The 22631-nt window shown below is 52.2% G+C and overlaps 3 protein-coding genes across 3 annotated transcripts in view; all 3 read right to left on the bottom strand.

Moving 5' to 3' along the window:
* The window catches only part of FAM53B (family with sequence similarity 53 member B), a 112732-nt gene extending 95792 nt beyond the window's left edge, over positions 1–16940 (bottom strand). The window contains exon 1 of the mRNA XM_043475160.1: positions 16810–16940. The gene's annotated coding sequence lies outside the window, so the exon portion shown is untranslated. The remainder of the gene's footprint in view (positions 1–16809) is intronic.
* Positions 357–20891, bottom strand: LOC122446763 (translation initiation factor IF-2-like). Its single transcript, XM_043477268.1, has 4 exons — positions 20860–20891; positions 16717–17450; positions 7433–7579; positions 357–7008 (listed from the first exon to the last, which is right to left on the bottom strand). The coding sequence occupies exons 1-4, from the start codon at positions 20889–20891 to the stop codon at positions 6986–6988; spliced, it is 936 nt and encodes a 311-aa protein (XP_043333203.1). The 3' UTR covers positions 357–6985.
* EEF1AKMT2 (EEF1A lysine methyltransferase 2) overlaps positions 20690–22631 on the bottom strand; it is a 28823-nt gene continuing 26881 nt past the window's right edge. The window contains exon 7 of the transcript XR_006270704.1: positions 20690–21024. The gene's annotated coding sequence lies outside the window, so the exon portion shown is untranslated. The remainder of the gene's footprint in view (positions 21025–22631) is intronic.

Genomic DNA, 22631 nt, shown 5'->3' with positions numbered 1-22631 from the left:
AGTCAGACTCTTGGCAACCCTATGGTCTGTAGCCTGCCAGGCTCCTCTGTCCATGGGATTCTCCAGGCAAGAATACTGGAGTGGGTTGCCACGCCCTTCGCCAGGGGATCGCCCTTCGCAAGGGGATCTTCCTGACCCAGGGATCAAGCCCGCGTCTCTTATGTCTCCTGCACTGGCAGGTAGGTTTTTTACCACTAGCGTCACCTGGGAAGCCCACTCTCTCCCAGAGTTTGCTCAGATTCATGTCCATTGATTGGGTCAGTGATGCCGTCCAGCCGTCTCCTCCTCTGCTGCCCTCTTCTGCCTTCAGTCTTCCCCAGCATCAGGGTCTTTTCCAGTGAGGCAGCTCATCAAGAGGCCAAGTGTTGGAGCTTCAGCTTCAGCACCAGTCCTTGCAATGAATATTCAGGGTTGATTTCCTTTAGGATGGACTGGTTTCAGTCTCATGCAAATGTCCATGAGGTCAGAAAGGGGTAGAAGGTCTAGGTCCCACCCCCAGCACTTCATCTGGGACAGAACCTGGGGACTTAGATAAAGATGACCCAGTGCTTGTCCTTGATGAGTTTCTAGCAGCCCCTAGAATGCTCTCAAGAACTCCAGTGGGGGCAGGGCCTTCGGGTTCCTTCTCAAGAGTCTTGGCCCTGGGGGGTCGGGGGTTGGACAAAGCCCACAGGCATGCAGTGGACTGACTGGGAGGGAAGGAGGAGGCAGATGGGGAGGCAGAATATTTGCCACAACAGGAGGAAAAAAACGGGGTTGAAGAAAAAAGAGTAAATGAAAGGAGTGACTGATACTAAATACCTGGAGGAATACGAGAAGAAAAACTCAATTCCTGGGGAAAAAAAAGAATAGAAATTGCGATTTGGAGGCTCTCTGCTTCCACTTGGTTCATTGAGTCTCTGTCAAAAAGAATAAGCTGAGAGACTCTGAGAAGCGTGTTCTCATTTACCCTGAGAAATTTTTTTCTCTTTCGACCACCAGCAGAAGTTATCTACTTGATACATGGCAGCTAGACTGCCTGTCAAGATAATTTAGAGATTAAATCTTTGTTTAAAAAAGAAAATCCCACTTCATCTGTTAAAATCATGGGAGCACTTTTGAACTAAGAAGATTAAACTGGGTGAAGCAACTGAGTGTGACTGCAGGGGGTTTGGGGGGGACAGAAACGATCTGCAGGGCAACCGGAGGGAACCCCAGGGTGGAGACTGGCTTCCAAGAGTCAAGGGTCATTTTTCACGGAGCTGATTGGGGGTAGAGCGGGCAGTTTCAGCGGGAGCAGCCAGAGGGAAGCCCCAGGGGGATGAACAAAGCACTTCCCTGGCTCATCTCTGTCGGCTTCCTTGCAGGTGGCACAAGCAGCCAGTTAACGGAGGGAATGACTGTGCACTTGGCCTTTCCACCACTGCGCACCTTGAACCATACAACCCAGGGGACCAGAAACCCTAAATCTGTCTTCTGCATGGCATGTCTGCTCCAGCAGTCTCAAACATCTTCCAGAGCTAAGCAGGGAACAGAAACAAGTGAAGCCCGATGGGCAGGAACTGTGATGCAGAGCAGGGAGCCCCCAGGGGGCTGGATGACTGGCTACCCTTGCCTGGCTGTGGAGGGGAGAGGGGGGAAGAGGACCCAGGATAATACTAAAGATCTTCTGATGTGTCAGAAAAAGCTGACAATCTAGACTTCTTTGTACAATCCCAGCTTTTAAATGTTGTCAAGAAATGCAGAAGTGCCTAGAGCTCCCTGGGGGCCAAACAAACTTTGCCAGGGGACCACATCTGGCCCCCAGACTGTGGGCGCACAGCCTCTGCTCTAAAGGATGCTGACTACTCAAGCTCCGAAGTCACCCAGACAACTATACTTCATCTCGGTTCGAAGAGCCCGGTGGCTTCGCCCTGAGCACCCCACAGTCACGCATATCCATCTGTATCCCTCCTGGCTGGTTCTGACTTAGAGGAAGCCCTAAAAAGGACTAGAAAGCGCAGACTGTCTGAAATCCTGAGCACACCAGGGTAGCACTGTGATGCTCGCAATCCCTAACGGCAGAGGCCTGCCTTCCCACCCGCGTGCTCGGAGAGGTGGGCGAGCTGCGGCCTTACTGGGAGCAGAGGACGGCCCGTGTCTGCCCCACGCTCCCCGGGAGGGCTCCCTTCCAGCCTCTCCCACAGTGGGGCATCAGGGAAGGGGAGCTTCCACGCCAAGTTCTTTAAACAAATCCAAGTAAAGCCAGCAGATGGAAGAGACAATTCTGGAGCCCTGACACCTACACATGGCTGGCTTCCTCGATCACGACTCCCGCACAGAACACAGGATTCTGTTTTGATGACATCTATGCAAGATACAGAAATGAGACGGGGGTTTCCTGACTCTGATTTCAAAACAGCCTGGGACAAACGAAGCCTTCTTGTACCACAACCACACATTTAGAGGGACAGCTCCATCAAGTAGGCTTTCTTAAATGTCAACCCACAGAGCAACCTACTTCTCTGCCCGCAGGCCATGATAAGACCATGGTGGGGGTGGGGGGGGTGAGGGGGTTGCTGTCCAGAGAAGGAAGAGACTCCTCTTGCAAATGGTGGCACGGTCCACGATGGGGGATGACATGGGGTGTGGAGGAGAGATAGGCTTTAGAACAGGAGAACTGGGGTCCAGCCTGTGAGGATGGGCCTGCACTCAAGAGATATTCCCAGCGCTCAGTTCCCTCCTGTGGAGTGAGGCTCATTAGCCAACAGCCAATTGCCTGGGTGACCATCAGACAAAATACAGGCACAGGGCCGGCACACAGCAGGTGGTCACCCAATGCCAGCTCCCCAAGTAATGAGCCACTTCCACTGTGAACGTGCTGTGCCAGGGTTCTTTGGGGGCACATACACTGCCCCTTTCTGGGTGGTGAGACCAGCACTGAGCAATCCTGGGCACAGCCCAATCTGCCAATGCTCTTGGGCCCCCATCGGCTACAGAGGTCCGGCACCGGAGACCATCCTGAGTGGCTGGCTGGAGGTAAGCAGGGTGTCAGAGGAGGGCACGCAGGGTGTCAGAGGCGGGCACGCAGGGTGTCAGAGGCGGGCACGCAATCAAGTCTGGGCTTCCAGGGCTCTTGCTGCGTGTCCTCTTAACCCCAACTTCCTCCTCACCAAGCACTTCTTTCATGGCTAAATTCACCAGGCTTCTCTGGTTTTCTCCCTTTTGCACTCTTGCCCAGAGTCCGGGAAGCTTCTCCTGATATCTTAGGCTTGCATTTTGGAGATGTTCTCATCCTGACACAACAGGAGTAAGTACCAAGCTGGGTGACGCGAGCACACTGGACTCACGGAAACCCGATGTGGGCAGGCCCAGCCGCTCCCAAGGGTACACGTGGCCTGGACTCCCGACAAAATGCAGCATCTCGTGAAGGCCGTGAGCCCCCGCCCGGGACAGCTCAGCAGTGAACAACCCCATGGCATTTCTCCACCTTCAGACTCCACCAGCGCCCAGCAATGCGGGGAAACGGCTCCAGCAGTGACGCATTTACAGTTGGGCCCACGCACAGAACTCACATCCACGTGCTCCACATTTGCTGTCCCAACTCGGAAGGACTCTACCCCTAACTAGCTTCCAAAGGGGATGGGAGTCAGCGAATGTGGGGACCAAGCGAGACAAGAGCTACAGTTCCGCCCAGCTCCCAGCTAGTCAACAGACTGCCCCAGCGCTGCAGCTGACGGCATCTTAAGGAGAAAGCCACGTGATGCTGGCTAGTGGCGGGGCCTGGAACGTCTCTTCCTTCCTCATGCTACATAGAAACCACCATTCTGAATGAATAAAGTAGTTACTTATCTGTTGCCCATGCAAAACATGGCCATTCCATCAAGCCAAAAATGTTCCCAGCCTAGCCCAGGAGGAACAGCGGTACGACCCATCGGGTCTAGATGCTCTGGAGCAGAGTGTGATCAGAACACAGGCAAGGCAGGATTTCTGTGGACTTCCACACAGCCCAGCGAGTGTGTGTGCACCCATGCGTGTACACACACAAGCGGGGGAAAGTGCTGGGCACTGCAGAGCTGATGCGGCCACCGGCCCAGGTGAGCCAGGAGCCGGGGGCAGAGGAGCTGGGGTCACAGGCTGGAGCAGCAGGACTGACAGGGACCCTTGCACAGCCACTGCTCACTTGGAGTTGGGCACCGTGCCTTGCGGGGTGAGGGGCTTGCCCACAGTCACGCAGAAGGAAGCTCTGGGGGCAGCTTCTCCATTCCAGGCCAAGGCCCCCTCTGTCGCATCACACATGTCTCCATCACCTCCGAGTCAACGAACTCACTTTGCACCCTGTGTTTTAGAGCCAGGGAAGTCTGTGTCCTTTCTTTCCCTGGAGTGCCTCCTCTATACTTCTGTTTCCCTCACGGACTGGGAGATGGTATGGGCTTCCCGGGTGGCTCAGGGGTAAAGAATCCACCTCCCAACACAGGAGACGCAGGAGACTCAGGTTCGATCCCCGGGTCGGGAAGATCCGCTGGAGAAGGAAATGGCAACTCACTCCAGTATTCCTGCCTGGAGAATCCCATGGACAGAGGATCCTGGTGGGCTACAGTCCACGGGGTTGCAAGCATCAGACACAATTTAACACATGCACAAGGTCTAGCGCACTTCTGCCCCCAGAATGTTCTGTGCAGCTGGGCCGTTTTATATCTGTGCCTTCCAACATGACCGTCAACAGCTGCACGTGGCTACTGAGCACGTGATCAGTGGTTAGTGCAGGTGAAGAACTGAATTCTTAGTTCCACTCTGTTTTAATTTTAAACCATCAATTTTAAACTGTCAATTATCCCTCAATAAAGTTGGAAAAAACTTTTAAGTGGCTATCCGTGGCTACCGGCTACCACACTGAACGGCACAGGTTTGGTATACAGACCCATCCTTACAGGGAGTGGGTCAGCTTGTTATTTTTCTGTAAAAAGCTGGACAATAAACATCTTGAGCTCTGCAGACCATACGGTCTACACCCACCGCCTCCCGTGACCTCACCTGGTCTCCCCACAGATCCACCCAGACCCTGTGCAGAAGCAGCCAGCCTGCTCTTTCTCTAGCAGGTGCAGGCGAAGGGCTGGCTGGGCATCCGCACACAGGTTCAAAGCCGAGGAGGGCACAAGCAGGCCAGGGGCCATCGGGCCAACCCAGAGCCCGTGCCAGGCTGGCCCTGATCCTCCAAGGCTGAGTCGAGGACTCTGGGCCACAAACTAGAGCAGAAACGTCCCGGGGTCTTTTCTGCAGCCCTCAAGGACATGCCTGAATTTACAAAAGGTTTAAAAATCGGACACTTTCCATTTAAGCAAGTTAGAACCCAATCACCTTCAGACAGCCATCCCCTACACGCCTCAGCCGGCAGCCCAGGTGCCTGACGCGCGTGGCTCTTCCCCTCTGCTCTACAGCTCACCTTTGGGGTCCCTTTTGGCCTCCGCCAGGCCTGACCGCTCTCTTACTTTTCTAAAAAAAGTGAGGGTGTTTGCTAACTGGCCTGGGAATCAGATGAACAGGAGCAGCCAGCTTACTTAACTTCTCTCCTCAAGACTAAATGCTGATGTACAAAACCCCCCACAGGGCTTGGAAAATACACCCCGAAAGCCGTGAAGGGCTGCTTTAGGGCCCAGCCTCGGAGGTTCACTCTTTTCCTTCATTATCGTCCTCTGGGCCTGAGTCACGTGCCACGCAGCCACCGGGGCCTGGAATCCTGGCTGGCATCTGAGGGTGTGGAGTCCACAGGAGTGCCAGGCGCCAGGTGACCCATGCAGAACATTCTCGTGAGTTTGTGTCAGCGACTCCCCACCCTTTGAGATCACCAGCGAGAACACACTACAGCAGAGCCCAAAGGGCACCCAGACTCTTTTTTCCATCACACCAACGTGGTTACTTTCTTTTCCTTTAAGGGGAAAAGAAAAAAAAAAAAAAAAGGCAGGTTTATACTGAATCAGACTTTTCCAGCTCATGCAATGCCAAAAGGCTTTGTTCATTTTGATTTCTTTAGTTCCACTGCAGGTGCAGGCAAGGAACTCTGGAAGGTCTTGGGAATTCCAAGCGCCCCCACTGAAAGCAAGAGCTGCAACTAAAATCAACACAAACCACATGCCTCCGGGCAAGGAGATGCCACTTGGTGACAATTCCCTGTGTAGGGGGCTAGTCTTGGGCTCTCCTGGGAGGTCACTCAGAGGTCAAACGGATGGGCCCCCTGAGCAGTCTTCCCAGAAGGGGGCCCCTGGTAAAGAGCAGGCCGTTCCCATCACCTCCTCCCAGCTGCCTCCTCGCCAGCTTCCAGCGAGTGTCCGACTAACCAATCGCTACCTCTTTTGGCCCTGACCCCTGCCTTCTCTCCTGGGTCACTCTGTGGTCTCCCAGGTGTCTGCTCCAAGCCCACTCCTCAGTGCTGCTCCCCAAGCGCCAAGCCTCCCAGAGAGAGAAGCATCAGCAAGTGCCTCCAGCTCCCAGCCCACCGGGATAAAGTCCGGACGCCTCCGTCTGGCTCCCGCGCCATCCTGACTCACGGCTGAGCTGCAGGCCCAGGGGTGCGCTTCCCACCCTCGAGCCAAGGTCGTCCTCCACCACGTGGGGTGGTCTCCGGCTGCCACGCCTCCATGCATCCTTCCCCCCTGCAGTCTGCATCCATCCAAACCCCTGCTCCTTCCTCAAGCCTCCTGCTCAGCCCTGCTCCCTTGGGCTCGGTTTAAATGACCACCCCCCGTGACTCCCACGGGACTGAGGGCTCACCAGCGCCCCGTGGACCCACACAGCATCCACTACACCAACTGCCCAGGCACGTGGTGGGAAGTGAGTGAACCCAAGTGCAGTCTGACCGTCTGCGGCTCAAGTCCACAAGTTCCTCAAAGGCAGGGATTCGGTTCACTCATCTCGGGATTCTTCAGAGATGCTGACTCGTACCGTAGGCGCTTCCTAGCCACTGACTGAACGGCGCTGCGGCAGGGTGGGGCGGGGGCAGGGAGGAACCTGCATGCAGAGTGTTCTGTGGTCACCAGAGAAGGAGCCATACATCTGAAGAGGAACACAGGGCAGGGATGACAGGCTCTGCCGCGTCCAGCAAGGGCGGAGGCAGCCCGGATGTCCTGGTCACCCCCTCACACTGCCCCTCGGTCACTCAGCTTCGTGACGTCCAGGAAAAGGGTCTGTCTCGAGGCCACCCTAGGCCGGCCACCTCCATGGGTCCTCTACGAGAAGAGCTCTCTAAAGCCAGCCCCAGCCACCCAAGCCAGACTGAGGGCAGGGGCGACTACAGCCCAGGGTCGGGACACCTGCCCAGACTCAGTCAATAGTCTGCACACCCCTGCAGGAAAGGGTCTCCCCAGAGCTCCCCAAAGGAGAGGGTCTCCCCAGGAAGGTCTCCCCAGGAAAGGGTCTCCCCAAAGCTGTCCGAAGCAGAGCAGCAACCCCTCTGGCCAAGACTGTCCACCCTGCTCACCCCACAGGAGGGCCAGGCTGGGGCTGACAAGGGGACACTCGGAAGACACCAGGACGACTTCCCTGGCAGTCCAGGGGTTAAGACACCGTGCTTCCACTGTGGGTGGCGCAGGTTCAATCCCTGGGCCGGAAACGAAGATCCCGCAGGCTGCGCAGAGTGGCCAAAGAAGCAGAAAGATAAAATTAAAAATAAGACGACGTGGGGAGTGGAGACCACCAGGGACCACTGGCCTACAATCACTGGGGAGGGGACGGCCCTTCCTTCCATCATCCCAGTCAAGGACTCGTTTCAAAAGCTCCGATGAAAAAAAAAAAAAGCTCCAATGAGCTTAGATGAGCTCTTGCTGCTAGAGAAACTGCTGCTACATCCGGGGGGGGGGGGGGCAGAGGGGTTCTGGAGGCAGTGGACTTGCACCCCAGGAGTTGGTGAAAGGTGCCCCAGCAAATGCCCCAGCTCCAACCACATCACCTGACCCAAGAGGACACAGGCAGTTATGAAAGGCAGCTCGGCAAGTTGAAGGGAGGGGCAAAGTAAAGACATCAGCGGTGGAGAGTCTGCAAAGAACCTTAAAGACAGTGAAGGACCTGCCGCCCTCAGTCCTGAGAGGGGTGGGGCCAGGAAGTGGCCACAGAATTCCTTCCCAGGCAGTGGTAAGGGCGGAGCCAAGATGCTGCAGCCACACCATGACACGCATCCAATGTTCTATGCTCAGGACCAAATTCGATCACCTATGGTAAACAAGAGATTTTGTTTACCAAGCAAAAAAGCTTAAAAGATTTCGCCCATCTTAACTCTTAGAGAAACACACTGCAAACTAAATCATAACATGGGCTTTCAACCCTTCTTCCCCCTAAATCACGAGACATCTGCCAAGGGAGCCTGTGGGTGAAGAAAGGCTCTCTACCTGACCTAGTCTCATCTGGCCAGCCAGGTCCAGCTCCAAGCTAAGTCCCCACTGCTCTGTCCCTCGTCCAGTTGCCCACTGACCACAGGGACAGTGGCCCCAGTCCTTCCCCTCCTCTGTTCCCCCAACAGCACGTGCCTGCCAGCACCCCGACGTCCACAGGGCTGAGTGTCCCTAACTGTGGTTTCCCTCGGTTTCCCCCCAACCCAGGGGCTGGGTGCTGTTGGCCTGGCCACACTCCAGATGAGAGAACCCAGGCAGCAGTCGTGCCTAAGAGCAGTCAGTCAGCAGAGGGCACACCTGGGATTCAAACCCTGGGCACTGATGCCAGAGCTGAAAACTGCCCTCGGGTTTCCCCTCCTCCCTGCCCAAGTTCCTCTGTAGTTCTCTGGCCGGCAGAACTTCTGCCCACGCAGTCCAGCTTACATCCCACGGGCAGCACCACACCCTTCACCGGGACAGGCCCCCACCCCCACCCTGAAAGTGCTGGGAGGCAGGGTGGGCGGGAGGAGAGCGGGGCCACAGGGGTCTCACAGCAAACTGGGTCCCGCAAGGGAGCCGTCGCGGGCCCGCCACCCTCCTCCAGGGAATCCCATCATCTGACTGCCCCTGCGCCTTCAGGGGAGGGGGCCCCTGTGTCCCAGACCCCACCTGGAGTCTCAGAACCACAGACGCCGCCCCCCCACACCCTGAGTGCAGAGGCAGCTGGCCGTGGAGACCTGTGTCCTTCCACCTCCAAACCAGCAGAGAGGCGGCTCGCAGGCGGCACCCGGGACCTCCCTGCGCTCCCAGGCCCCGGGCCAGCCTGAAGGCCAGAGCAAGGGGAATTCCAGGCGTGGCGCAGGCCTCTCCTGGCCGGGCACTTGAGCCAGAGGGCAGCGGGAAGGAGGGTGGGCTCTCCGGGCAAGCCACCCCCTCCCCCCGGGGGAACTGCTCCAACTGCGGGAACAGAGGCCTGGGCAGACCCTGCTCCCAGGGCCCCGCGGCAGGCCCTGGCGCGTGGCCACCTGGGCCCCTCCTAGAGGTGGCAGCTCTGTGCCCAGTCTCTAATCGCCAGGGACCACCCCCCTGACGACGCCCCCTGCTTATGGCAGGAAGCGCATCTCTGCTGTCCCGGGGGCAGCCGCTGGGCCAAGAGGGAGACTGGTGGCGGGGACAGGATGGAGGCCACCACGAAGAGCTGGGAGGTCACTGTCCCTCGAACCTGAGGCCAAGTCATCTAAGCAGCGGCGTTTTCAGCAAGCGACGGAGCGAGTCCCTCAGCCACAGGCTGTGCTGAGAACTCAGTGAATGAATGAAGTGGCCAGCCCCGCGAGGGATGCCCGGCAGGTGTCCAATCAGTGTCTGCTAAATGAAGGCAGGAAGAACAGCCCACACTCCGCCCCCACCCGACCAACTCATTAGGCCCGAACCCAACTCCTAGTGGAGGAGAAAGAGCCCTTATTTATGCGCCACCACCAGCGCCCAGAAGAGCAGATGGACAAACCTTTGCCAAGGCGACCAAAGGCCTTTTGATCAAGCCCGAGGTTTCAGCACTTCCCCTTGGGTCTCAGTTTCCCCGGTGGGCAGCAGTGAACTTCATGACCCATACAACCTCAACGACCGAAGGCAGGCCTGCTGCCCCCACGTCGGGGAGGAAGTGAAAACTGGGATGGATGGTCTAAGCGGACCGAGGGTGTCGGAGGGCGTGTTTCACCAGGCTCAAGAGCGCTGGACAAGGACCACGCTGCCTGCGTGTCTGGGCGGCACAGCACGCTGCCCCGCGAACAAGACGGTGTCCCGAAGTCTCACGGGAGAGGAGGTAGCACTTGAGTAGGGGACCCGGGGGCAGGGGAGGGGGGGGGCACAGATTCTGGTCTCTCTGTGCACCGGCCCACGTGACCAGGCAAAAAGTCACCCCATCTCTGGCGGTGGGATTCACCTTCTGCAAGATTCCATCAGCGGGCCACGGCAGCTCCTGCTCTCCCAGCCCCTGGTCACCTGAAATGGAGCTCTACGAAAAACGTGATCCCAAGTATGTGGAAGGACAGGTTCCGGGCAGTCAGGATCCCTTAGGTGGCTGTCACTATGACACTCACTGCAAGCCAAGATGAGAAGGACCAGCGGCTCTCTGAGAATCACCGATGGACAAGACTGCTCCCTCCCGCCCCTGAGCCCCACACAGACACCATGTGCCCAACCTCCGGAAGGAGCGCGGGGCCTACGTGACAACAGACTCAATAAAACCTGGCCTCTTCCCTCCAGAAAGGAGGTGGCTCAGAGGGGCTGGACCAAATCCTGTCAGGGGCAACGCATCGAACACCGGGCCGAAACAGGAACTACCTGGATGATGCCTGCGGCAGGCACGGGGCCCAGGGGTGGGTACCTCTCAGATTCTCCTTCACTGAGACATGGCGGCAGCAGTGGAAAATTCCAATAGGTTTATTCCACTCCTGAACAGGAAGGCCCTTAATCCCCTACGAAGGAGAGGGAGGTATATGCAGGGTCTATTCCAGTCCTCATGCCTCAGTCTTAGATGCACAATGGAATCAACTCAGAAGCTTTAAAAATCCCAACACTGAGTCCCACCCCTTCTCTCCAAGATCCTGATGTAACTGGTCCGAGATGCTGTCTGGGCATCCAGACTTTTTTTTTTTTTTAAAACCTCCCCAGGTGATTCTAACATGTAGCCAAGGTTGAGGACCATCTCTGTGGATGCTAAAAACTCAGTCAATGGAGGTCCCAGGCCTCTCCCACAAACCCCTGAGGAGCAGAAAGGCCAGAAGACCCAGCCAGGCAGCCCTTGCTGGAGATGGGTGTCCTCACCCTGCCCCCTCCCCGCCTCCACCCCCACACACAAACCAGGATCAACCTGCAAAGAGCCATCTGTCTGAGACAGAACTCAGGGCCTCTGTCCAGCCCCGGCTGGGGCATACCAAGTGCCCACACACTGGAGGATGGACAATTGTGTTCAGTTATTCGATTACTTTGGGCATGTAAACAGAACGTGCTATTGTGCAAACCTGGGGTGGCAAGTACCACAAAATGATTTACTCTGAAACATCTCACTCAGCTACAAAAAAAAAAAAGAGATAAATGCTGGAAATCCTTTTAACAATCTCTTTGAGTGGAAAATGGGATCTGCATACATGGTGATGCTTCTAATGGGCTGCCAGATTTATTTCCCATTTCCCCCAGAAGGTCACTGGGAATAATCATATTTTCCTGTGAATCTGTCTTTTGTAAAGACAAAGCAAAACATTTCAGTCTCTCCAACTGAGGCACTGCCTTTGGTCCTATGACAGATACAGCAATAGAATTCAATCACTCCTTTAAAGGGGGAAGAAATAAAAAAAAGACCGCAGAAAACAGAGGGGCAAGGGAAAGAGCCAGTTAAAATTTCTAAGTTTCCCTGTGGTGTTAACAAGACTAAACAAAATTTATGCCTTGAGATAAAACAGAACTCGGTGCCTCCGCATCTTATGATCAAACTGATAGACGGCACGGTGTATAGAGCACGGGCAGGCTTGTGGAGCCAGAGAGAAAGGAACAGAGCCCCCACACGCTTGGTCTTCCAGCTGTGTGTCTCGGGGCCTCCCCGAGCCTCAGTTTCTTCAGCTGTAACTGCAGGACTGCTTTGAGAGTTGAGAGACAATGGATGCAAAGCCCCTGGGCAAGGGTGAGCCTCCACAACCAGTGGGCACTGCTATTATTTCTGAAATAGCCCACACCCATTTCAGCTAAATCCCGCTGCACCCAACTTTTGTACGGGCCTGCATCTTGGGAACCCCATGATATCACCGCAGGAGGAGAATCTGTTTCTTTGTTTCATGGGAGAGTCAGAACAGCCAGGAGTTGGCCTGCTCCTGCGTTCCGGGGTCAAATGGGCTTTTTACCAACATGATTTGCTTTCACCTCCTGAGCGGGGAGCCGGGTGGAGAAAGTCCCTCCAGAGACTACAGCTGCTTATGGGGGGGGCCAGGGTGGTGGGGCTGTGAGATATTCCTGCACAGTCTGGCCAGGCTGCCCCCCTCCCCCCTGCAAAAAGCAGCGTCCCGTGCAGCAACCCCCCCACCCCACCCCACAGCAGGAGAGGAGAACCATAAAGAAGCCGGGTGCCTGTCACACTTCTCCCTGACGTGATGTGAAATTCTACAAGGTAGACGCTTTGAAATGCAAAATCTTCCAGAGTCCTTCAAACGTGTTTTTATTTTCTTGGGTTCCTAAGGCTGCTTTCAGACCCACCCATCAGCATTTCCCCTCTCAATCAACCCACACTTAACAACAAAAAAAAAAAAAAGGAAGAAGAAGATGAGGAAAAAGCAGCAGGAGGAGGAGCAGGAGGCAGCTGCAGCAAAGACGTCTCTGTTTTTTGAAAACGCTCAAGTATCTTCCATCGCTGCAAAGGGGAAAAGAAAAAGAAAAAAAAAGCTTGTCCTCCGCTCCAGCCTCCTGTATCCCTCCTCCAGGACACCCCGAAGCCAAGTTTCCTCTGGAAGGTTTCCTCCCCTCTCTGCTGATGCTCCGGATCTCAGAGAACGTTCCCGAGACAAGAACCGGGGTGCCTCCCGACCAGAGTTCGGGAGGGTTAAGACCGGCACCACCAAAACCACAACCCGCAATTTTCGAAGCCCAGACCTTGATCCAAAACTGTGTGCACAGGAGGTTTGGATTAAACATCAAAGAAGAAGTTACCTTACAACAAAGTTGTTTGGCCAAGAAAATTACTTCGCCATAAGAAGAACCCTCGGGAACGGTAAAATTGCTTTTGAATATAGACTTTTCAGTGGCTGGGGTCATTAATCATGTTAATGTAAACTGAGCTAAAACAAAAATTTTCTAAAGCAAGTCTCCGGGCACATCAGCGTATCTAAGCCTCTGGGTTTGTTTCCAAAGTTCACATCCCCGGCACGCAATGAAACTGCTGTTAATGGGGTCAGCTATTACAGTGCAGTCCCCGACCTTGGGCCATAATAAAGGTGACTCAGTCGTGTAGAAAGAACCCTCATAAAGTTAGGCAGGAAACAAACACAGAAATTAATCAGAGGAGAGTCGATGATTTTGGAAAGTTTGTTCGTTGGGCAAGTTTAAACAGCAACTCTCCCTGGATGATCAGACACTGCAGAGAAGAGCTGGGGGAAAGCAGTCAGCATTCCTCACAGCACCCAAGCCCCTTGGCCAGGCTCTGCTGTGGAGGGTGGAGGGCAGGCCGGCAGCTGGACCAGGCTAAGAGGAGAGTGGAGCCCAGCAGAGTTAAGCCAAGCTGAGCCCTGCCAGACCCGGCCATGTGCTTCATGCTGGCAACAAACCGGTTCTTTCAAGAGAGGAAGAGTCTGACAAAAAGGACAGCTGCAGCAAGATGAGAAGCTGAGAGGCAAAAACCTCGAAAAAGTCCCGTGTTTGGGATTCTCCTCTCAAGTCCCCCCCAAAAAAAAAAAAAAATCACCTCTGGGGTTTACAAGGGCTAGTGAATCTATTAAAGTGTCCCCCTTGCTGGATCAATTAAAGAGAGACCCTCCACATCTGGTTTCCATCGAAAACCGAAACTTGTATTATCAGCATATTACATAACAAATTATGCCTGCAAGTTTCTTTTATTACACATCAAAAAGGTGTGTGGAGTGGTGGTAATGATGGGAGTTGTGCTGATCTGAGTATTTGCTTATTTCAGTCCTTTTTTTTTTAAGGGCAAGAACAAAGTTTTCCACACACTTTATGCAATCCAGGAAAAAAAAAAAAAGTCACACTGCCTGGGTAAAACATCAACGCAACAATCCAACAGTGGGTCCGAGGCACAGTCTTGAGCGCCCACTGCACCCAGCAGTGGGTAAAGAAGGGTGTGCTTTCTCAAAGAGCAATGCAAAGGTACACCAAGCTGCTCGGCAGCGTCCTCTGCTGTCAGCTGCCAGAGTTTACGCAAGGCTCTTCTCTCCAGCCTCCCACAGAGGGAAGAAAGCTGGCTGGCCTTTACTGAGCTTCCATCACGGGTCAGGCGCCTGCTCCCTGGACCCATTTAAAGGACACCCAACCCACTAGGCTCCCAGAGAACAGGGGAGGTGGAGGGGCTGGGCGATAGTGAAGGAATCAACAGGGGAATAAAGGCTAAAAGGCGTGGTGGGAAAGAGCCTAAGAGGTAACCACAGGGCTTTCTCCCATAAAATGCCAATTAAGTGCAGCAGCCGTGATTACAATACGTTATCTTAAAGCCCTGTGTCCTCCAAGAATTTTACGAACTTCCAAAGACACTACTGCTACATGCGACTTAGCCCGAGCTGAAAACAGGATGGAGAAACTGACTAAAAACATCATCATCAATCAAAAGAGTGGAATGCTCTACTCGTCCTGCGAGCCTGAGGACATACAAGCCCACTTCTGCAGCAGCTATGCTGCGAGCTTTTATTTAAAACTTGCTTTCCATGTTAAAATGATTGCATTGCAATAATCACGTCTCAGGGGAAAAGAAGTCCTTGGGTAGAATTATTGGAACTGGTCTTCAAACTGCCTTGTTCTCTGGAGGCGGGGCATTTGGGAGAAAGCAGCAGACCTGCCCCAAGCCTCTCTTTCATTTTCTGGACTGCAGCAGCACCCTGGGAACTGGCTCCTCGGTCTGGACCATGGCTGGCAGCATCCTGGCCCTTGCCAAGCACAGACACTGGGTCAAGGGTTACCAAGCCTGAACTTAAGACCCAAACCTTCTCCCACTAACATGGGCCTATCAACTGGGACAAGTAGCTATTTGCAGTTTACCTAGCTGTCCCTAGCTGAGGAAAATGGGAGGGGGGAAGGGAAAAAAAAAAAAAAAAAAAACTACAGATCGGCAATTCAGTATCAAAACTGTAACTGAGACAAGTTACTGTTAAGTGAATAAATTAAAATGAAACCAAAACCTGGCCAACTGCAGAATCACTGAGTTTCACCCAGTCCTACTAATCCATTCCTTCCAAGTCCTCAAACCTGGTAGCGTCTTACTGTAATAACCCAGAGCCCAGGATTCTGGATCAAGGAAGGATCCCCCTCCAGCCGGTGAGAACTGCTGGGAACACATATGCTAGTATGTCATTTGGAAGTCTGCTAATATGTTGTAAGCTGCACAAGACGCTTGCCTGGCTTCCCAGGCCAATAAACAATGCCATTCCAACTCCTGCAGCAGTCAATAGAAAACAGTCCCTTGTCTCCACCATCCAACAATTCAACAAACATTTGTTCCTGTTGAACAACCGTCAGCCTGGCTCCATCTGCACCCGCTCCGGCAAGGCGAGCTGGCGGAGGCGGGGCACAAACGCCCGGCCCAGGTCCCCGAGCCCCGGGCGCAGCCCAGGCGGGGGGCCACTCGCCCAACACTCTCCCGCCCCCCCCCCGAGTCCGGAGGCTGTAAGTATGGAAGACTCGGAGTGTGGCCTATAGGAGGCAGAATCCCATTCATCAAATGCTGCAAAGAGCTGTTCTTTGTTCACCGTCGTACGAAGTACAGTACGTGTGAATGAACCCCGGCGTTCGGATTTAGGGAGCCTGGCTTCAGGGGGCGTCCGGGAGCGAGGGCCCGGCTCTCGACAGTGACAGGGCTCCGCCACCGGTACTGAGCACCGAGCATGTTCCTCAGTTGCGGGCGGGGGTGGGGACCTGGGGTGGGGGGGGGGGGTGGCCGAGAAGGCACTTGGGGCAATGCAAACCCAGGGCCCTCCCCGGACTCTTGGCGTCCTCCCCTTCTTCGTGCCCGCCCCACCAAGAGAAAGCCCGAGCTGGGAAGCCGACTCCCACGGGCTTGCAAATCAAGGACTGGCAAAGATGGGACTCGGCCAGGGTGCCCTGTGCCGGACGGCCCTTCTCGCCATGTGCAAAAGCCACGCCGGCACGGCCCTCCACCCCCACCCCATTCCCCAAGTCCCCGCGGCCGCGGCCTCCGCGGGGGCTTTCCCCCGCAGCGGACAGGACACTCTCCCACCCCCAGCGTGACCTCTCCGGCCGGCCCCGCCGCCGCGGAGCCCGCCGCTGTGTGCCCGCATCCCGGGGGTGGTGGACGCAAACTTCCGCGAACAAAAGAGTTGTCTGCAAAACGATGCGGGAACTTCGGGGTGCACGGGGACGCCCGGGTCCCTGGCGCCTTCGCCGGGGCTCAAGTTGAGACGTGGAGAGGGGGGGACACCCCAGCGCGCAGCAGTGCCCGCGCCCGCCCCGGGGAAGCGCAGACTTTTCCGCAGGGGCCGTGCTGGCTCGCTCCCCTGGCTGCGCTCTGACAAGTCTCACGCATGCACCAGCGGCAGCACTCAGCGCCCCGAGAAACCGCCCGGCCCCACACGAAACCAGGCAGGCGGACCAAAAGGAAATCAGCCACACAAATATTGAAAAAAAGGAGGGGGGAGGGGGGCTAAGGCCAGTGCACCCCGCGAGCCGGGCTCCCTACCGCCGGCGGCCGGGGCGCACTCGCCAGGGACCTCCAATCGGGACTGGCCCCCCGGTCGCCGCCGCCGCCGCCGCCCGGCCCGGGATCGCTTACTGTGCGCGGCGGGACGCTCCAGCCGCGGGCCCCCGCGCAGTCGCCGCCGGCGCTCGCCGAGTCGTCCGGACTGCCCGCCGCGCGGCCGCCGCGCGCACGCTCTCCTGCCGGCGCCGAGCGCTTTGTACGGAGCTGCTCCCGGGGAGGAGGAAATCGACTTGTCACTTCCTGAACTGTTTGCAACTCGTCCCTTTAACCGGCCCCGGCCAGGCCGCCCGCGCCCGCCCGCGCCCGCCGCCGCCGCGGGGCCGCCCGACCGCGGCAGCTCGTCGCTGGGTCCGGCGCTCTGCCGGCGGCGTCGCGGGCCCGGGCGCTCGGCGCGGCGGCGGCGGCGGCGGCGTGCAGGAGCCGGGCGGCGTGCGGCGGCGGCGGCGGCGGCGGCTGCAGCGGGCGAGGGTGCAGTGCGCGCAGCCGCCGGTGGGCGGGGAGTGGGGCGGGGGGGTCGCGGCGCGCCGCCGGCGGGGCTAGAGGGCGTCCTGCGAGCCGAGCCGCGCGCCGCTCGCCGCGCTCGCGCCTGGGAGGCCCCGGAACGCGGGAAGTGGCCCCGGGGCCCGGCCGCTCCGCCGCCGCCCGGGCCCCGAGCCAGAGACCCCGGGGCCGCCCCCCGCACGAGCCGGGATGAAAACCCCGGGCCGCGTGGACTTCAGACGTCCAGCTTCCGGGTTGTTGGGGTGGTTTTTTTTTTTTGTTTTTTGTTTTTTGAGGTTTTAAAGAAACCATCGCTTTAGTGGCGTGCTGGGCGGCAGGGGACGGAGGGAGCCGTGTGAGTGTTGTCTGTCGCGCTTTTGGAAAATAAAGCGCTCCTTTCCTAACTCGGGGCGCTGATCGAAATAAAGGAATGTGTACTTCGGAAGCCACATCCAAAATATATGCAACTGGTGAAGGAAGGATTTGTGGTTGCTAAGCAGAAGCAGAGCATGTTTAGTTCTGTAACTTAGGATGTTGACTTAAGTTCAGGAATGTAACCCTGATAGAATAAGCAGAGTATTTTCATTGTGCCGCTCACCTGGGGGAGGGGGATTGTTTTCCTTGTGAAGTGAAGCCCTAGATTTCCCATTAGGCCTTCCTACTGGTGTATGTTATTTTATTGACCTTGTATCCAAAAAGAGATGTTTTTAAAGAGAAGGTTTCTTAAAAGAACTCCCTATGCCTGTTTTGTGTTCTCCTTTGCCAAAAAAACAAAACACCTCATTACTTTACATGGATTGTGTCTGCGCCCTTTCAATGGTTCTATTCATAAATCAGTAAACTTTTTCTGTTGCTTCTAGGAACATTTAATTGGTTTTAATCCAATGTTTCAATCCCAGTATCAAACATAAATGAACAATTAACTTCTTGAGCTTGTGTGCACTTGGGAAACTATTATATTTCATGGCTATTGCTAACATATTTCAGTTTCCCATCACACTGGACCCATTCTTTTGCAGAAAACCACGAGTTAACATCTCCTTTCACACTACAGTTCACGCCGGTGGCTTCTGCTGCAAGACAGAGGCACAACCAGGAGAAGGATGTGTGTCTCCATTCAAGTAGATGGTGTGGGGCCCGATCAATTCACCCAAGGAAGCCAAACCGAACTAGCATGTAGAATATGGTACCAACATCCTTACCTATAAACTTTGCTTTAAGAAAAGTTATCAAGGGCCAATTTTGAAAGAAGCAAAAACCAAGTCTTCCCAGACTGAACCAAGAAAGGCACAGGGATAAGGTGAGAATGCTGCGACACTGCCCTCCTGCCATCGTATGCATGCCGTGTCACCTCAGCCTTTGAGAGCTTCACGGATATAGTTTAATTTACTTTTTATTAGGAGGCCTAGAGTGACTCCTGCTGGCAAACATTCAGTTTATTCCTGCAATTACTAGTTCATGGGGTCAACTTAAAAAACAAAATTCAGGGGTCCCAAGCCTGGAAACAATTACTGCAACCATTATTCTTGTTGCTTTCAGGATGATTTTAGTCTCACAAAACTCCAAGGATTGTGGTTATGGCAAGCTCCTTTGCTGTAACGCCTCCTTTCCAACCTAAAGCAGCCTGTTTTTCTGGTTTTGAGGCTTTCTTAAAAGTGTAGAGAACTAAAAACTATCTGCTTCAGGGGTTGTGCTACTAACCAATGAATAGCTATTTCTTATTTACTTAATTTGAATGTCTAAGGACTAAAAATATATACATTAAGGCCTGTGTCACTAGTCTTCCATACTATGGACCTTCCCACATCATGTAATAAAGTCCTATAAACAGGACTATAGAATAGAATGATGTCCCACTTTTTAGGGCCATACTACACAGTCCTTTATTATAAAAAGTCCTACCCAAAAGTTTGTACATTAGAGTTCCTTAATTCAAAGGAGTAAATATAAACTCAGTCAAACTGGATTTAAAACAATGTAAGCTGCAGTCAGGGGAAGGGGGTAGGAGGGCTAAGCTGTCTACCTTTGTTCAGTCCTTAAAGGTCAAAACCAAATCAAAACCAGATTTAGAATACAACCAGAAACCTAAATGCAAATTCATGGGCCAATTTAGGCATAAATCCATAAAATAATCCAAAAATGATCACTTGTAACTTTTCCAACCAACACTAACCTGGTTAAGGCACAGAACACCCTGGGAAATATAAACTGTAGGGATTACATGCAGTCTCACTCCAAGACCAACATATGAAGCCCAGGGAAAAAGCACAGTCAATACTGGCTCTCCTGGCTCCCCTCAAAGCAGACCTTGCAAATGAAGGAATGCCTGTGTATGTGGTATGCATGACATGTCCACTCAGCACTGCTGGGGAGATAGAAACTGAGTGGCTTTCTATACTAGACGGTTCTCCCATTCCAAGTTTAAAGCTCTTAAGCAACAGGAGACAATAAGGGTGTATTTTACTAAGAAAGGGTGTAACCAACTATAACTTGTATCAACAAGCTAATAAAACTATTCACCTAAGCACATTTGTGCAGAGGAGGGTAAAGATTGGGTTCTGATTAAGTACTAAGAAATGTCCTTGATAGTTAGTGGGTGTTCTATGTTTGTGTCTTTAGAACCAGATAAATATGATGTTCAAACAACAGGGAGCTAAGCTTTCGATATTTCAGCAAGTAGCAGTCAATACTGTTCAGTTTTTCCCATTAAATTTATCCGTACCTACAACTGTAAAAAGAGTGGTGACCACTGAAAGATGGTAAACTGGTTTGTCTCTGAGAATAACATTCTTTTTAGACTAATAATGGGAGTGAAACAAACATCAGACGTGTTATACGTTGGAACCGACAGCAGTATGCAGATGCATGTGTATTAACCCCTTTATTCAGCTTCCCAAAGCCACTGCTTCTTTGTCACAAGTGCTGTATTAAAAGCCAGTCATTCACATTTCACACTGTCTTTTCTACACTTGAAAAGATCTTTATAAAAGCAGAACCTTTTAAAATCGCTTATAATAGATGATGGGAAGATAGACATCACCAAGTCCACCTGAAACATTTTCAGAGACTGGCTACTGAAAGCAAGTTATTAGCAAAATACACTGCTCTGAAAATGATGGAAAGTTTTTGGTTATCAGTGGAAGCCAAATTCTGAGCCTACTATGAGGGCAATTTTCTTATTCAGAGCTTATTCAGAAAAATAAGTTCTATAATCATCCCTCTACCTATGATCCAGCTTCAACTAACAGCCCTACCTACATAAGCATGTTACAACACACTAATCTTTCTGTTCTTTCCTTTCTATTCTTTTTATCTTTTGTTCTGAAACCTTTCCACTGATGACAATGAGTTATAGCCCGGGCTGGAGTCTCATATAGATATATAAATCTATCCCCCGTATCTGTAGACATCCACCTTTTTTTTTAAGAGGAACTTTGGTTCTCGAAGACAGTCATTTTTTGATTCAGGAGCTAAAGAAAATGAATTTATTTTCATTGAAAAATAAGCACAGCAGTGAATTTAATGATACCAATCTAACTCTTTTGATACAAAATAAGAGTTGAAAGCAGCTTGAAGGGGACTGCCTATTGAAATCAGCGCATGTGAGTCTGCACAGCTTTGTAACTGAACGTCTAGCGCCACTGAGGTACGAAGCTCGCCAGCTGGGACGGCATTGTGCACCACAGAGTGTGGGCTGGAAGCCTGAGTCCTGAGCACAAACCCTGGTTCCCAAGTTGGCAGGTGCTGAAAACACAGCAAATGTCACGCTTGCAACTCACTGCATGGAAGGGCTCTGAGTAAAGGAAGCTAAAAAGAACAGAGCAACAGTTAAAACTTATTTCAATTTTATATTACTTTTTCTTTGCAAAATTAATAGTACCTGTAAGTATTATGTGCTAAAAGAAAACTCAAGCATGAAAAAACAGACACTGCAAAGTTTATGCATGGTAAATAAGTAAAAATATGGCAAAGTAAATCTACATTCAACGTTACTGACATATGTAAACCTTACCAAACCTACTTAAACTATTTTAATACTAAGATTCAAAAGCATAATCAATTCTTGGCCTTTCCCTGATCTATATATGATCTCAGCTGAAACAGACACTAACTAGTATCACTATAACATGGTTAGTCACCTATAACCTAGTCTACCTCAGTACATGCTACCAAAATCATAGCTAAAAACAAGTTACAATATTTTCATATTGCTACACACTGAATTTAATCTAGAAAACATCTCAACAGCACACTCAATGTTTATGTCATCTTCAAATGAAAATCATTTCAACTTTTTGCTTCAAATATTCTGTAGTGGAATTCAGATTTAGTATGATATTCAGCCCAAAATTTAACTTAATTTTTCTATCAACTATCCGTCATATAAGTCACTGCCTCAAGAAAAATCTATTTTTAACTCATCCCTAGTGATATGCTCAAAGCTACCACTATCTGCCTGTTACCCATGAAAATGAAATGAGCGAATTTCATTTTCATTAGGTATACAGGAAACTGAAAGATACAGCTTATGATTTCATAGAGTTTAAATACCCAATCTTAAGACTGAATCCTTTGGATTTAAAATATCAAGAAAAAAAAGTCTGGTCTCTGGCTCCAGTGGAAGAACACCCCTGGGCGCCGTATGAAAGGAACATTTGCCCCACGCATTCTACCAGCCTGTGAATGTCCTTACTCAGCTGTCTTCTCTATTAACCAAAAGCAGAGACATTTCGTTTTACCCTACCCATTACTGTTGTCAGAGGGCCGGCCAGCCTTGCCTATTTTCCTAGCATGCCCTGCAGCCGACCTGAAACAGAACTGATATGAATGAGAAGTTGGCTTGCAATTTTAAATACTACTTTACATCTCCTTTTAATTTTCACATAGAAACAAAACAAAAAACACCTTGATCAAACCAAGTTATTCAACCACTGTAATGTTTACCTAATTGAAAGTAGTGAAACTCTGATTATGTTCTATCCTGATGACATACATCATATTGTATTCACCTCATCTCTGTAGAGCTTCTTCTAAAATGGTTCAGACTTAGTTAGTTACCTAGAGAAAGTGACACTCCTCTGGCCAGCATTTCTATAGTAATATTAAGCACTCTAAGCATTACTCACTTAACCACTAATAAAAAGGTTAAATAAGTAAACAAATCTGCAAACCAAGCGTTTTCTATACTAGCGTAAACAACTGATTCACTGTACTTTACTAACCATACTGTTAGTTCTAATATAAACCAAGGTCACAATGTATGACAAAACCCACTGGAAAAAAAAAATAATAATAAAAAAAATAAATAAATAAATAAAATAAAATAGAACTTAAAAAAAAAAAAAAAAACCAAGGTCAAATCATATAAACTGCTTAAAGTACTGCCCAACATCAGAGTTTAAAATGCCATTGTG

This window comes from Cervus canadensis, chromosome 8 (genome assembly GCF_019320065.1).
Source record: "Cervus canadensis isolate Bull #8, Minnesota chromosome 8, ASM1932006v1, whole genome shotgun sequence".
NCBI classification, from domain to species: Eukaryota; Metazoa; Chordata; class Mammalia; order Artiodactyla; family Cervidae; genus Cervus; species Cervus canadensis.
The sequence above is the reverse complement of the archived record's forward strand: the minus strand, read 5'-3'. Positions and strand labels throughout refer to the sequence as shown.